This window comes from Neofelis nebulosa, chromosome 7 (genome assembly GCF_028018385.1).
Source record: "Neofelis nebulosa isolate mNeoNeb1 chromosome 7, mNeoNeb1.pri, whole genome shotgun sequence".
NCBI classification, from domain to species: Eukaryota; Metazoa; Chordata; class Mammalia; order Carnivora; family Felidae; genus Neofelis; species Neofelis nebulosa.
In genome coordinates this window covers 30,289,284-30,303,056 of record NC_080788.1, presented here as the reverse complement: position 1 = coordinate 30,303,056, position 13,773 = coordinate 30,289,284, and the positions used below count along the sequence as shown (strand labels likewise).

General features: G+C 32.2%; 1 protein-coding gene across 3 annotated transcripts in view; it reads left to right on the top strand.

The window, feature by feature from the left end:
* Window positions 1-13,773, top strand: part of SCAPER (S-phase cyclin A associated protein in the ER) — a 525,678-nt gene that overhangs the window by 117,789 nt on the left and 394,116 nt on the right. For 2 of the 3 annotated variants that reach the window (XM_058736955.1, XM_058736953.1), the window contains 3 exons: window positions 5,886-6,148; window positions 9,224-9,457; window positions 12,094-12,264. In XM_058736955.1, coding sequence (XP_058592938.1) covers window positions 5,886-6,148; window positions 9,224-9,457; window positions 12,094-12,264 — 668 coding nt within the window. The remainder of the gene's footprint in view (window positions 1-5,885; window positions 6,149-9,223; window positions 9,458-12,093; window positions 12,265-13,773) is intronic. The other variant, XM_058736954.1, reaches the window with a different exon arrangement.

The following is a 13,773-nucleotide window of genomic DNA, read 5'->3' as shown; positions in this document are numbered from 1 at the left end:
TAAATTTTGTGTACTTTTAAGATTATTCTGAATGTTTAGACACTCTCTGACATTTTAATTACATAATTTGATATTTTCAATAAGCATTCTTCATTATGGGAATGGTTTTTCAATATAGTTTTTATTGAAAGTTCCTTAAGAAGGTAATTTGTTCATAGCTAATTTCTTAGAGTCTAAGAGACCTATGTTATAGTTTCTATTTTGATATACTCCTCTTTGACTTGCTTCAATCATTTTGCTTTTTTTTTTTTTAATTACATGACAGTGTTTGTGTTGGCCATCATACTGGTTGTGGAGTAGGTCCAAGTGTTAAGCAGTATTTCTATAAGGAAACTTTGAAAGAGGAGTGTTTTTCTTTCCTTTAAAAAGTGAAGTTATTAATCATACTGCTCCTAAGGGTGAGCCTGTTAAATTAACTGGAAACTAAACTCTTTTATTAAACTTAATTTTGGTATGTGTGATTTTTATTAGGTTGATTATATATATTTTTAATTTATATATATATATATATATATACACGTATATGTATATACACATATATATATATTTAAAAGACAAATGTAATGAGAAATTTTTGAAAGTTAAATACGGAAGAAAATTGATCTCAGATTGGGTAGGATATGATTTAATTTTAATTTAATTTAATTTAATTTTAATTAATAATATTTTATTGTTTACCATAATGATATTGTTATATTTCTTAAAAAGTCCTTTTAAAGACACATACTGAATATTTGCAGGAGAAATGATAATGATGTATAGGATTTGTTTTAAAATCTTTCAGAAGAAACAATAGGGAAGGGGAACTATATGAAATAAGAGTGGCAGAATACTGATAATTATTGAAGCTGGATAATTGTAACATGGGGTTCATAATACTGTTTTATCTATATTGTGTATTTTAAAATCCTCATGATAAAAAGTTAAAAAAGCACAAGACAAATTTAAATGTAGTTTTCCCTTAGAGATTTCAAAGTGTAGACCTTTGAAAGAAAAAGGTATAGGTCTTTTTTTCTTTTTATTTTAAAATATACAGTACTAATATAGTCACTGCATTTTATTAAAATTTTTTTAAGTTTATTTATTTTGAGAGAGAGTTGAGCACAGGGAGGGGCCAAGAGAGGCAAAGAGAGAGAGAATCCCAAGGAGGCTCTGCACTGTCAGTGTGGAGCTTGACGTGGGGCTTGGACCTGTGAACCCTGAGATCGTGACCTGAGCCAAAACCAAGAGTCAGACACTCAACTGACCGAGTCATCCAGGTATCCCAACAGTCATTGTATTTGAAAAAATAGGATAATGAGTTATTCCCAGTTATAAGAACCAGTATTTTGTAAGTATTTTTTTTCCCTTGAAATAATACTCCTTTCCTTTAGTGAATCATTTGGTGGTATGGTCTTGATACTCATAAAAAATGTAGTTTTCATAGTGATGTAAGTTTTTAGTTTTACAGAAATAAGTCTGAGAAATCAGCTTACTTTTTCCTATTAAATTTTTTGCTTTTAATTCTTATACCAAATTTGTTAAGATAAAATTCATACCATTCAATTCATCTATTTATAATTCATCTATTGTTAGTATATTAACACATATAGTACCATAATCACAGTCAATGATAGAACATTTTCATCACCTCAAAAATGTATGTCTTGGCAATGATTTTTTGGATTTGACACCAAAGAAAAGCAACAAAAGCAAAAAACAAGTGGGACTACATCAAACTACAGAGTTCTGTACAGCAAAGGAAACCATCAACAAAATGAGGAGGTAACCTATAGAATGGGAGAAAATACTTGTAAATCATGTATTGGATTGGGGTTAATATCCAAAATATATAAAGAACTCATACAACTCTTTAGCAAAAAACAAACAATGTAATTAAAAAATTGGCAGAGGATCTGAATAGACACTTTTCCAAAAAAGTATCCAACTAGCCTCAGGTACCTGAAAAAGTGCTCAACATCATTAATCATTAGGGAAAGGCAAATCAAAACCACAATGAGATATGACCTTACATCTGTCAGAATGGTTGTCATCAAATAGACAGATAACAAATGTTGGAGAGAATGTGGAGGAAAGGGAACTTTTGTACAGTGTTGATGGGGATGTAAATTGGTATAGCCACTATGGAAAACAGTATGGAGATTCTTCAGAAAATTAAAATAGAATTGCCATATGATCCTGCAATCCCACCTCTGGGTGTGTATCCAAAAGAAATGAAAATACTAACATACCTGCTCCTTGTTCATAGCAACATTATTTACAATAGCCAAAACATAGAAACAACTTAAGTGTCTATTGGTCAATGAGTGGATAAAGAATATGTGGTGTATATATATTTGAACGTTGCTAAGAGAGTAAATCTTAGAAGTTCTTATCTCAAGAAAAAACATTTGTTAACTGTGTGAAGTGTTGTATATTGACTAAACTTACTTTGGTAATCCTTTCCTGATATATGCATATATCAAACAATATGTTGTACACCTTGAACTAATACGATGTTATATGTCAGTTATATCTCAGTACAACTGGAAAGATAAAAAAGAAATCTCATATCCTTTACTTAACACCCTTCTAACCCTGCATCTCCCCATCCATTATTAGTATGTAATACTGTGATTATATTGTATATAACCATTCTGATAGGTATAGAGTGATATCTCATTGTGGTTTTTAATTTGCATTTCACTAATGGCTAATGATGTTGAATGTCTTTTGTTTACTTCTTTGCCAATTGTATATACCCTTCATTGTAGTGTTTCTTCACATCTTTTGCCCATTTTCTAGTTGGATTGTCTGTAATACTACTGTTGAATTTTCAGAGTTCTTTATATATTCTAGACATCATTGGGTATTTCCTACAAGTCTGTTGTTTATCTTTTCATTGTCTTCATAGAGTCTTGCAGGGGAAAATTTTTCAGTTTTGATGAGGTTTGTGAGGCTTTCCTATGGATCATGCTTTTGGTGTCAAGTGTAAGAACTCATTGTCTAGCCATATGTTTGAAAGATTTCTTGTTTTTTTTTTTTCTTCCTAGGTTTTATAGTTTTACATCTTAAATTAGTGATGCTTTTTGACTGAATTTTGGGTGAAGTGTGAGTTTTAGATGGAGGTTTACTTTTTTGCCTTGGATGTCTTGTTACTACCACCATTTGTTGGAATTTCTCTTGAAATTTTATCAAAAATCAGTTGGACATATTTGTGTGGATGTATTTCTGGGTTTTAAAGTAGTCTATTTCATTGATCTGTGTGTCTGTTGTTCCACCCATACTGTACTTTCTTGATTAATTTCACTCTGTGGTAAGCCTTAAAACATTGAATAGAGTGATTACTTTTAATTTATTCTTTTTTTAAAAAATTGTTTTTAGCTCTTTTAGGTTTTATGTCTTTCTATATAAATTTTAGAGTAAGCTTTTCTAATGTTCAAAAAAATGTTACTGGTATTTTGATAGAAATTACATTATGCTGTTGATCGTTTTAGAGAGAATTGACACTTACAATGCTGGATTTTCTAATGTCTTTCAATTTATTAGGTCTTCTCTTTTTTTAATCAGCCTTTTGTAGTTTTTAGGATACATATTCTGTACCTTTTTTCTTAGACTTATTACTAAATATTTTATTTTCTTTAGTGTAATCATAAATTGTTTCAAATTTGTTTTCACATGTTCACTGTTAGTCTGTATAAATGCAGTGCATTTGTGCATTGACTTGTATCCTACAACATTACTGAATTTATGTAATAATTCTGGAATTTTTATGTAATTCCTTGGGATATTCTATGTAGACAATCATGTCATCTGAAAATAGGGACAGTTTTATTTCTTCTTTTCCTTCCCCCCCATCCCCACATCCCATGCCTTTTTGCACTGTGTAGGACTTCCGGTACTATGTTGAAGAAGCATGGTGAGAGGAAACATCCTTTTCTTGTTCTAGATCATGGGGAAAATTATTCATTCATTCTTGCACCATTGAGTATATGTTAGCTATAGGTTTTTTGTCGATGCTTTTTATTGAGTTAAGTTCCCCTATATTATAGCTTAATACATTTTTCTCAAGAATGGATATTGGATTTTGTGAAGTACTTTTTCTGCATCAGTTGGTAGGATCATATGATTTTACTTGTATAGTCAGTGGACCAGTAGTGAATTACGTTGATTTTTTTTGAATGTTGAACCAGGTTTGCATACTTGTAATTAATTCTACTTGGTCATGGTTTGTAATTCTTTTTATACATTGCTGGATTTGATATGCTGATATTTTGTTGAAGATTTTTATATCTAAATTCATGAGAAATATTTTTATTTAGTTTTATTTTTATGTACTGTCTTTGTGTGTTTTTGTACCAAGGTAAAACTGGCCTTGGTACTTGGGAGGTATTCTCTCCTCTCCTATTTTCTGGAATAGTTGTGTAAAATTTTTAAATCCTGTTAAAAGTGTTGCATAGAATTTGCCAGAGAAACCATCTGGGCCTGGAGGTTTTGAGTGGGGAACTTTTAAAAAGTACAAATTGAATTCTTTAGTAATCATGAGACTATTCAGATAGTCTGTTTTCATTTTGGTTGAGTTTTATAGTTTGTGTTTCTTATAGAATTGGTTTATTAAACTTTATTTTATAGAATGAATATGGTCTGTGATACTGAATGTTCTGTATATATTTGAAAAAAAAGCATTTTACTGTTGTTGAATGGACTGTTTTGTGTATGCTATTATATCAAGTTGGTTGATTGTATGTTCAATTTTTCTATATACTTGCTGATTTTCTATCTAGTTCTATCAGTCCCTGGGAGGGAGTTAGAAGTCCACATTTGTAATTGTGCATCTTTCTCTTTCTCATTTCATCCTTACAAGTTTTTTTGCTGTGTATCTTGAGTTTATATTGTTCGGTGTATACATACTTAGGGGTATATATCTTCACTGTGCAATGCTTTTATCATTATATAATATGTTTTTGTTTCTTTAGTAATTTCTTGCTCTGAAGTCTACTTTATCTGATAATAATATATCTACTCCTGCTTTCCTCAGTATTTGCATGGTGTGTCTTTCTCACTTTGAACTTACGTATGACCTTGTATTTAGGTGAATACAAGTATTTAAGTGAATTTCTTGTAGATAACCTAGAGTTCAATTGTATTTTTATTTTTTTTTAATATTTATTTGAGACACAGAGCACAAGTGAGGGAGGGGCAGAGAGAGAGGGACAGAGGATCCACAGCAGGCTCTGTGCTGACATACAGTCAAATATATGGTATTAGTACTAGGATAGAGGAAAGAACTTGGACTTTTGAGGTAGGCCTATGTTTGGATTCTGAAAGATGGGGGTGGAGGGCAGTTTTTATGTAACCACTGGGACATGAACACCAGAACCAATTTGCCTAAACTTGCATCTTGGCTTTACCTTTACTGGGTGTGTGACCTTGGGGAAATTACGTAACCTCTCTTTGTCTCATTATTTTCAATGATAAATGGGGTAAGTGAAATGACAAATGATAAATTTTATCAATGATAAAATTGGGGTGATAGTATTGGTATTACAGGGTTGTTGTGGAGATTAAGAGTTACAATATGTAGACACTTGGAACAGTGCTAGCACACAGTACACACTATATAAATGTTTATTATTACTTTCTGACTCTGTGGCCTATGTCAGTCTTAATCTGAATCTCAGTTTTGTCATTTGTAAAACATGGAAAATCATACCAACCCCACAGTGTACTTGTATTAGACATTACATATGCACATACACACACTGCATCTTGTATAGTTAGTGTCATGTTTATATATTAGTTACACCTAATACGAATTTGATTGGAAAAAGTTTTTATTTTATAGGTTTTGAAAATTTTTATCATCTAAAGAAATCTTGATTTATTTCCTTCCCTCAATTGCATAGAACGGAAAGATGCTGAAGGATGGGAGACTGTTCAGAGGGGAAGGCCTGTTCGCTCACGATCAACAGCAGTGATGACAAAAGTTTCAGTAGCAACAGAAACATTAAGGTCAAAGGATGACAGTGATAAAGAAAATATACAACTTTTACCTGATGAAAGCATTGAGAAAGGTGAATTTGATGGAGATGGACCTTCTAATACTATAGAATCTCGGTCCAAAGACTCATTACACTCTTGTGACCATCCTCTTGCTGAAAGAACCCAGGTAGTACATTCTGAAAATCCTTTTACTACATTTTTATAAGGGATATGTCTATGCCGGAATGTCTTATTTTCCTATTTTATTTTTAACTTTTTATTGTAAAAAAATTCAGATCTCCAGAAGAGTTGCAAGAATGAACAATGAACTCTCCTATACTCTTTACCTAGATTCACAGACTAACATTTGCCTCATTTTTTCTTTTTTCTTCTTTATTCATACTTACATGCCACACACACATGTATACTAAACAATATGCAAACACCATAACCATTTACCTGCATTATAGCATGTATCTACAAAGAATAAAGAAACCCTTAACCATTTTAATTGTAAAATTCAGGGAATTTGATATCTATATAGTATTTTCCTCTAATTTATAATTCATATCCATGTACCAGTAATTTCTTCATAGAATTTTTAAAATTTATTTATTTATTTTGAGGGGGGAAAGGGCAGAGAGAGAGGGAGAGAGAGAGAACGCCAAGCAGACTCCACACTGGTAGTGAGGCGCCTGATGCGGGGCTTCAACTCATGAACTGTGAGATCATGACCTGAGCCGAAGTTGGATGCTTACCCAACTGAGCCATCCAGGTGCCCTTTCCTTCATAGAATTTTTTCTCTGAGCAGAGATCCAATCTAGAATCACACATTATAAATTCAGCTTTGTTTCTTTAACATCTTTCATCAGGGACAGTTTTTCAGTTTATCGTTGTTTTTCATGACATTAATGTTTTTGAAGAATACATTGCATTATTTTTTTTGTAGAATATCCTTCAGTTAGTTTATTATCCAAGTTAGCTTATGCATTTTTGACAGAAATAAAGTGATTGGCCTTAGTGTCACATCTAGAGGCATATATTAATTTTTCCAACTTTGTTGTTAATTTGAATTACTTGGTTTAAATGGTGGTCTACTGTTTAATTTGGAGTGTTATTAAAAATGTTGATGAAAGTAAGGATCATTTTGAACTTGCTCTCCTTTTACATCCTGCAATTCAAGTGTATAGTCATTTGCCAATATTTAATGTAATTCTTTAAAGATGATATTCTCAGTATTTCTGATGTTAGTCCATTTGAAATTTATTTTACTTATTTGATGAAGGAATGCATTTTTTAGATATTTGTTTACATGAATATATATGTTCAATAGGCATAATTTTATACAAAATGAAACATAAGAGATTCTTTATATGATACAGGGGCTAAGTAAAAATTTGTAAAATAGTTACATTATTTCTCAGTTTAGAATAGTATTTCTGCTTTAAAGTTTTCTCTTTTTACATGTAGGATATTTGTTTTTATTGGAAACTGTACTCAATTTCCATGTTTTTCTTCTTGATGATAATGGCTCTTAACTGTACATTGTTCCCGATGTTCTGTAACTCCTTAATGTATGTATGTTTTATGCCCATGTGAGATTGGAAGCTCCTTGTGAGGGGTATCTTATGTTGCCTTTAATTTACTGTATTATGGAGCAGAATCCTAGACACAGGAAATAATCAGTATTTTTGTTGGTTATACTTTTCAGAAACTTTTTAATGTAGGTAAACTTGGTATAAAAATCTTTTTGTATCACTTAACAGACCTGTAGCATTTTTGCTAACATATATTTTAGCTATAAAACTTAACAATATAAAAATTACATTGGTTTTGGGTAATGAATAAACTTACATGATTTGGGATTTTAGGAATAATCCATACATACAACTTTTGAGTAATTTAACTATTGCTAAAATATTTCCATGTAAAAAGTTCACTGCTCTTGGTGTCCAAGCTAATGATAATATTTGTTTTTTCCACTGTCATTCTAAAAATGGAAATAGCATATTGTATATTTTTTCAACATTATAGTTTAGCTTTGATTTTACTGTATAAATGATACTGATTTTTTAATAAACAGGGTTGACTATATTGTAAACATCAGTAATGCCAATATAAATATTGCCAAGAAGATTATAAACTATGGTGAATGATGTATAGATAATGTTGATAGTGATATAAACAATGAGATACAATTTAAATAATACCTACACTAACATCAGTGCTTTGGGACACTAAGTTTTGACCAATAGTAGAATTTTTAAAGTAGTTTATAAGACTTGACCAAGTTTCATATTTATATAAATAATCAAGTTGGGAGCTTCATGGCCACTGCAATATTTATCTAATGTTTATTTAAATAGTGATGTGAGTGGGTTTGAAATTCACAATTTTAGATTTTAGTTCTACTTGTAGCTCATTACTCTGAGTATAATTGGAAAACACAACACCATTCTTTCTGTACTCTGTTACAAAGTGGAAATAAAGACATGTTTCTATTTACTAAACTAGGAGGTTTTTAAAAAATGGGTATTTGGTTTAAGACAGTACTTTATTTGACTTAGATCATTTTCCTATTTTTGTTGGTTATGTGTTAAATATTTCTAAAGGGCAATGGGGGAGGATATTGAAATCTAAATAGGAATTGCTTGCTCAGATATACTATACTTTTTATGGTGTATTTTCTCTTTTAGATCTGAGAATTGGTATTGTGTACCATGTGGGTTTACATGAAAGATACTTTGAGGTTTGTTAATGTTATCTTAAGGGAGCAACTGTCTTGTTATGAGTAAAATGCCCTGAAAGTATATATTTTGGTGAAAAGTGCCTTCATTTGATATTAGACAGACAATCTTTGCAAAACCACATAAATACCTTTAGTTATTTGAATATAAGACAAACTATTATACTTGTGACTAGAATTTCTTTTGTGATGTATATAAAGTACTCATCAAGAATCAGCCTACTAAAAATAAAAATGTAATTACAATATAGCTTAATAAAGCCAAACTTTCAATATAGCTTAATAAAGCTAAGCTTTCATAAAGCATTTCAGGTATTGCCCTGTACGTAGTAGGTGTGCAAATAAAATTTGTTCTGCTTAATGGTATTTTTTTTCCTTACACTTGAAACGTAGAAAAAAGACGAGTGAGTCGTCAGTCAGCCAGTCAGCTACTGCTTTAGTTGATAGGTGTATTATAATCATTTTTCCTACAATGGAGTAGTTTGTCTGATTCACTCTGTAAATGTGTTTTGTTAGTTCACAGTGAATACATTGGATGATGTCAAGAGCTCTCGCAGTAGTACTTTACAAGACCATTCTCTGCGAACTTCTGAAATACCTGCTGTTCACATTGATACAGAATGTGTTTCAATTATTCAGCAAGCTGATATGCCTCCTTTGCAAGCAAATGACATATTTTCAGCAGAGAAAGCAGGGATAGAGAGTGAAATGGACCCTTCAGACATTTCAAATGTGAGTGCTGCTAACTTGGTAAGAACAACTTATCAGAATTCTGAGTAAATATATTAAAGAGGCATAAAACTTTAATAGTAATAAATTGTGTTACTTTACACTTTATAAAGTATTTTGTACATGTTATTTCTTTTTAATATTTTATTCTTATAGCAAGCTTTGAGATGCTTCTCATTTTGTAGAGGACGAAAATAAGATCGCCAAGTTAAATAACTGTTGCTAAAATCATTCATTTTGTGATTTGATCAAATGGTTTTTAGTCTGGCATTAAGAAACTAAACCAGTAACAATAAAGTCTTCCATGCAATGTCTAGCACTCTGATGGATGGAAAATGCTGCCTACTGGACTTTTAAAAATTCTCTTAATAGAGTTCTTTAGATAGCCTCTGTCATTTGCTTGGAGTTGGTCTTCAAGATGAAATTTATTTACCATCCCTATTGCAGAACCTTTAAAAATGTGTTGATTTGGAATTACAGTTTTATGCTTTTAGATGACTACTTATTTGTCCTCATGTCTTTCTATTTCTCACTTTAGTAGTAAGATATATGACCTGAGGATAATCCAGAATGGGTTATTCTAGTATAAAAGTAACTTTCAGAAGACATAGGCACACACAAAAAATTACTGAGAAAAATCATTCAAATCTTATTTTATTTTTATTTATTTTGAGAGAGAGAGCATGCATGTGTACAAGTGGGGGAGAGGCAGAGAGAGAGAGAGAGAGAGAGAGAGAGAGAGAGAGAGACCCAAGCAAGCTCCACACTGTCGCAAGGCTTGATCTCACAAACCATGAGATCATGACCTGAGGTGAAATCAGTCATATGCTTAACCGACTGAGTCACCAAGGTGCCCCATCAAATTTTATTTTTTAAATGGCCACCGTATACTGTACTTTCCTTAAAAACTTAGTGCCTTATCATGCTGAAAGATGCTATTGACAGATGGTATTAGATCAAATTATGTATCTTAGAGAGATAATAACATTAGACACAGATGAAACTTGATAGGGGTTTGTATAAGGGAAAAATAAGGGCTCTATAGTAATAAGAAAAACATTTAAAAATTTAAAGTAAGGAATAAAGAGAAAATTATATTTTAAGTTGGCTCTTTTAGTGTGACTGTTCTTAAAGGTGAAACATAATTATGGTCATGTAAGTACTAGGTTTAATATATGGGATAGAAATTGGTCATATTTATATTTTTTACTTGCATAGCTAGGCATCATATTATTTATTTTGCTAATTGATTCTGTGAGAATCAAATTTCAGAAGAGGAAAAAGATCCCATACTTAAATAAGCACTAAATAGTTATTTAAAAATTCTTTCATCCATTTTATTTTGATCACATGTATAAATAAGCTTGTGGTAGAATATTAAAAACTCTTGGTTATTTTAAGGATCAAATTTACGTACTTTACATACTCTGCTTTTGATATGAATATTAGAATATTCTTAGAGTTCTTAGAGGAATTTTATTTTATTTTTTTTATTTTTATTTTTTTATTTTTTTATTTTTATTTTTTTTTCAATATATGAAATTTATTGTCAAATTGGTTTCCATAGAGGAAATTGAATTAAACCAGATTTTAAAAATCTTTTGTGTTTGGATTTGTCTTGGTGGAGCTAAATCTTTGATTGTTCTCCACATGTACCTCATTGTGTAGGTTCTCAGTGGGGGGTTGTAGAGAATTGCTGCCTGTGATGACAGAACTTTTTCTTTTCCTTCTCAATGCAGTAGTCCTGTAGCTAAAGGTAAATAATAATAATAATAATAATAATAATAATAATAATAATTCTTCGGTTATCTTATTCAACAGAAATTTTGGTAGAAAATGACTGTTCAAGGGGCACCTGGGTGGCTCAGTTGGTTAAACGTCCTACTTTGGCTTAGGTTATGATCTCACAGCTAGTGAGTTTGAGCCCCGCGTCAGGCTCTGTGCTGACAGCTCAGAGCCTGGAACCTGCTTTGGATTCTGTGTCTCCCTCTTTCTGCCGCTTACGCAGCTCACACTCTTTCACTCTCTCAAAAATAAATAAACATGAAAAAAATTTAAAAGAAAATGACTGTTTGAACCTTTCTATTTAAGCTCAACTTTTGCCATTGTTGTAAAAAATGTGCTAGTATAAAACCTAGCTACAGTGGATCTAGGTTTTTAAATTTACTAAAATTTCAAATTTTTTTTTTTTACAGTTTATTTATTTTGAGAGAGTGTGAGCTGGGGAGGGGCAGAGAGAGAGGGAGAGAGGGAAAATCCCAAGCAGGCTATATTCCTTTTATAGTGCTTTTCTTTTGTCTTAAAGATACTTGATCTACAACTGTTTTGAATTTTGGCACTCAAATGAAATTCATACTTTGACATTAATAATAATACCTGTTATTTGTATAACTTCACAGTTTCTCATACACAGCTGTCTCATGATGAAGGTAAGTCATGAATTACTGTACCATTTTATGGAATACAAAATAGGCTGTTGGTTTTAAGAAGCTTCCCAGTCACACAAATAGCAAGTGGTTGAACTTATACTGAACCCCACATTTTATAATTCTAGATCAATGCTATTTTATGTATACTGTTGAGTGTGTCGTTAGTACATAAAGAAATGATTACTTTCACTTAATTGATGATTCTTTTGTTTGTTTTTAACTTTATAGTCCATGGCAGAAGTTCTTGCTAAAAAAGAAGAGCTAGCAGATCGTCTAGAAAAGGCCAATGAAGAAGCTATTGCTAGTGCTATTGCTGAAGAGGAGCAGTTAACCAGAGAAATTGAAGCAGAAGAAAACAACGATATTAATATTGAAACTGACAACGACAGTGATTTTTCTGTGAGGTTTTATTTTTTAAATTAAAAATTTTTATTTTTTATTTTTATTTTTTTTTAAATTCCAGTATAGTTAACATACAGTGTTGTATTAATTTCAGGTGTAATATAGTGATCACCCATTCTGTACATCTTTACTCAGTGCTCATCCTAAGTGTACCCTTAATCCCCATCACCTGTTTCACTCATTCCCCCCAGCTATCTCCCCTCTGATAGCTTTATTTTAAATGAGCACCCTCAGGTAAAGAAGGGTATTTTTTTTTCCCAACAAGAGCATTTTTTATTTGAAGCATACTTCAGAATACATGATTCTAAAAGATATATTTAAAACATTCCATCCAAGAAAAATAGAACATTTTTTTTAAGTATTCACAAAAGAATCCCAGAGACATAACAAATATTACAAATTTAAGAAGACTGAAATCGGGGCGCCTGGTGGCTCAGTTGGTTAAGTGTCCGACTTTGGTTCAGGTCACGATCTTTTAGTTCGTGGGTTTGAGCCCCGCATCAGGCTGTATGCTGACAGCTCAGAGCCTGGAGCCTGCTTCGTGCATTCTGTCTCCCTCTCTCTCTGCCCCTCTCTCCTGCTCGTACTGTCTCCCTCTTTCTCAAAAATAAATAAATAAATAAATAAATAAATAAATAAATAAATAAATAACATTTAAAAAAAAGACGGAAATCATACTAAGTATAATTTCCATTTACAATGGTACAAAACTAAAGATCAACAAAAAAACAAAGCTGGAAAATCTACAATGTAAATATTAAATATTTAATGTGTAAATATTAACACACCACTGCACAAGCAATGGGCTAAATAAGAAATCCAATGGCAAATTAAGATATGTCTTAAAACGGGCGCTTGGGTGGCTCAGTTGGTTGAGTGTCCGACATTGGCTCAGGTCATGATCTCATGGTTCGTGAGTTCGGGCCCCACATCAGGCTCTGTGCTGACAGCTCAGAGCCTGGAGCCTGCTTCGGATTCTGTGTCTCCCTCTCTTTCTGCCCCTCCCCCACACACGTTCTCTCTCTGCCTCTCAAGAATAAAGAAAACTAATAAAAAAAAATTTAAAACAAAAGAAAAATAAAACACAATATTCTGTAACCTATGGGATGCAGCAAAAAGCAAATGTTAGATGCTAGATGCTATAAATGCTTGTATTAAGAAAAAGTGTTGGGGCGCCTGGGTGGCTCAGTCGGTTAAGCATCCGACTTCAGCTCAGGTCACGGTCTCACGGTCTGCGAGTTCGAGCCCCGCGTCGGGCTCTGGGCTGATGGCTCAGAGCCTGGAGCCTGCTTCCGATTCTGTGTCTCCCTCTCTCTCTGCCCCTCCCCCGTTCATGCTGTGTCTCTCTCTGTCTCAAAAATACTAAACGTTAAAAAAAAAATTAAAAAAAAAAAAGTGTTGAAGTAAACAACATTATATCACAAGGAACTAGGAAAAGAGGAGACTTAGGTGAAATTTAGTAGAGGAAGGAAATAACAAAGAAAAATCAGAAGTAGAGACCAGAGT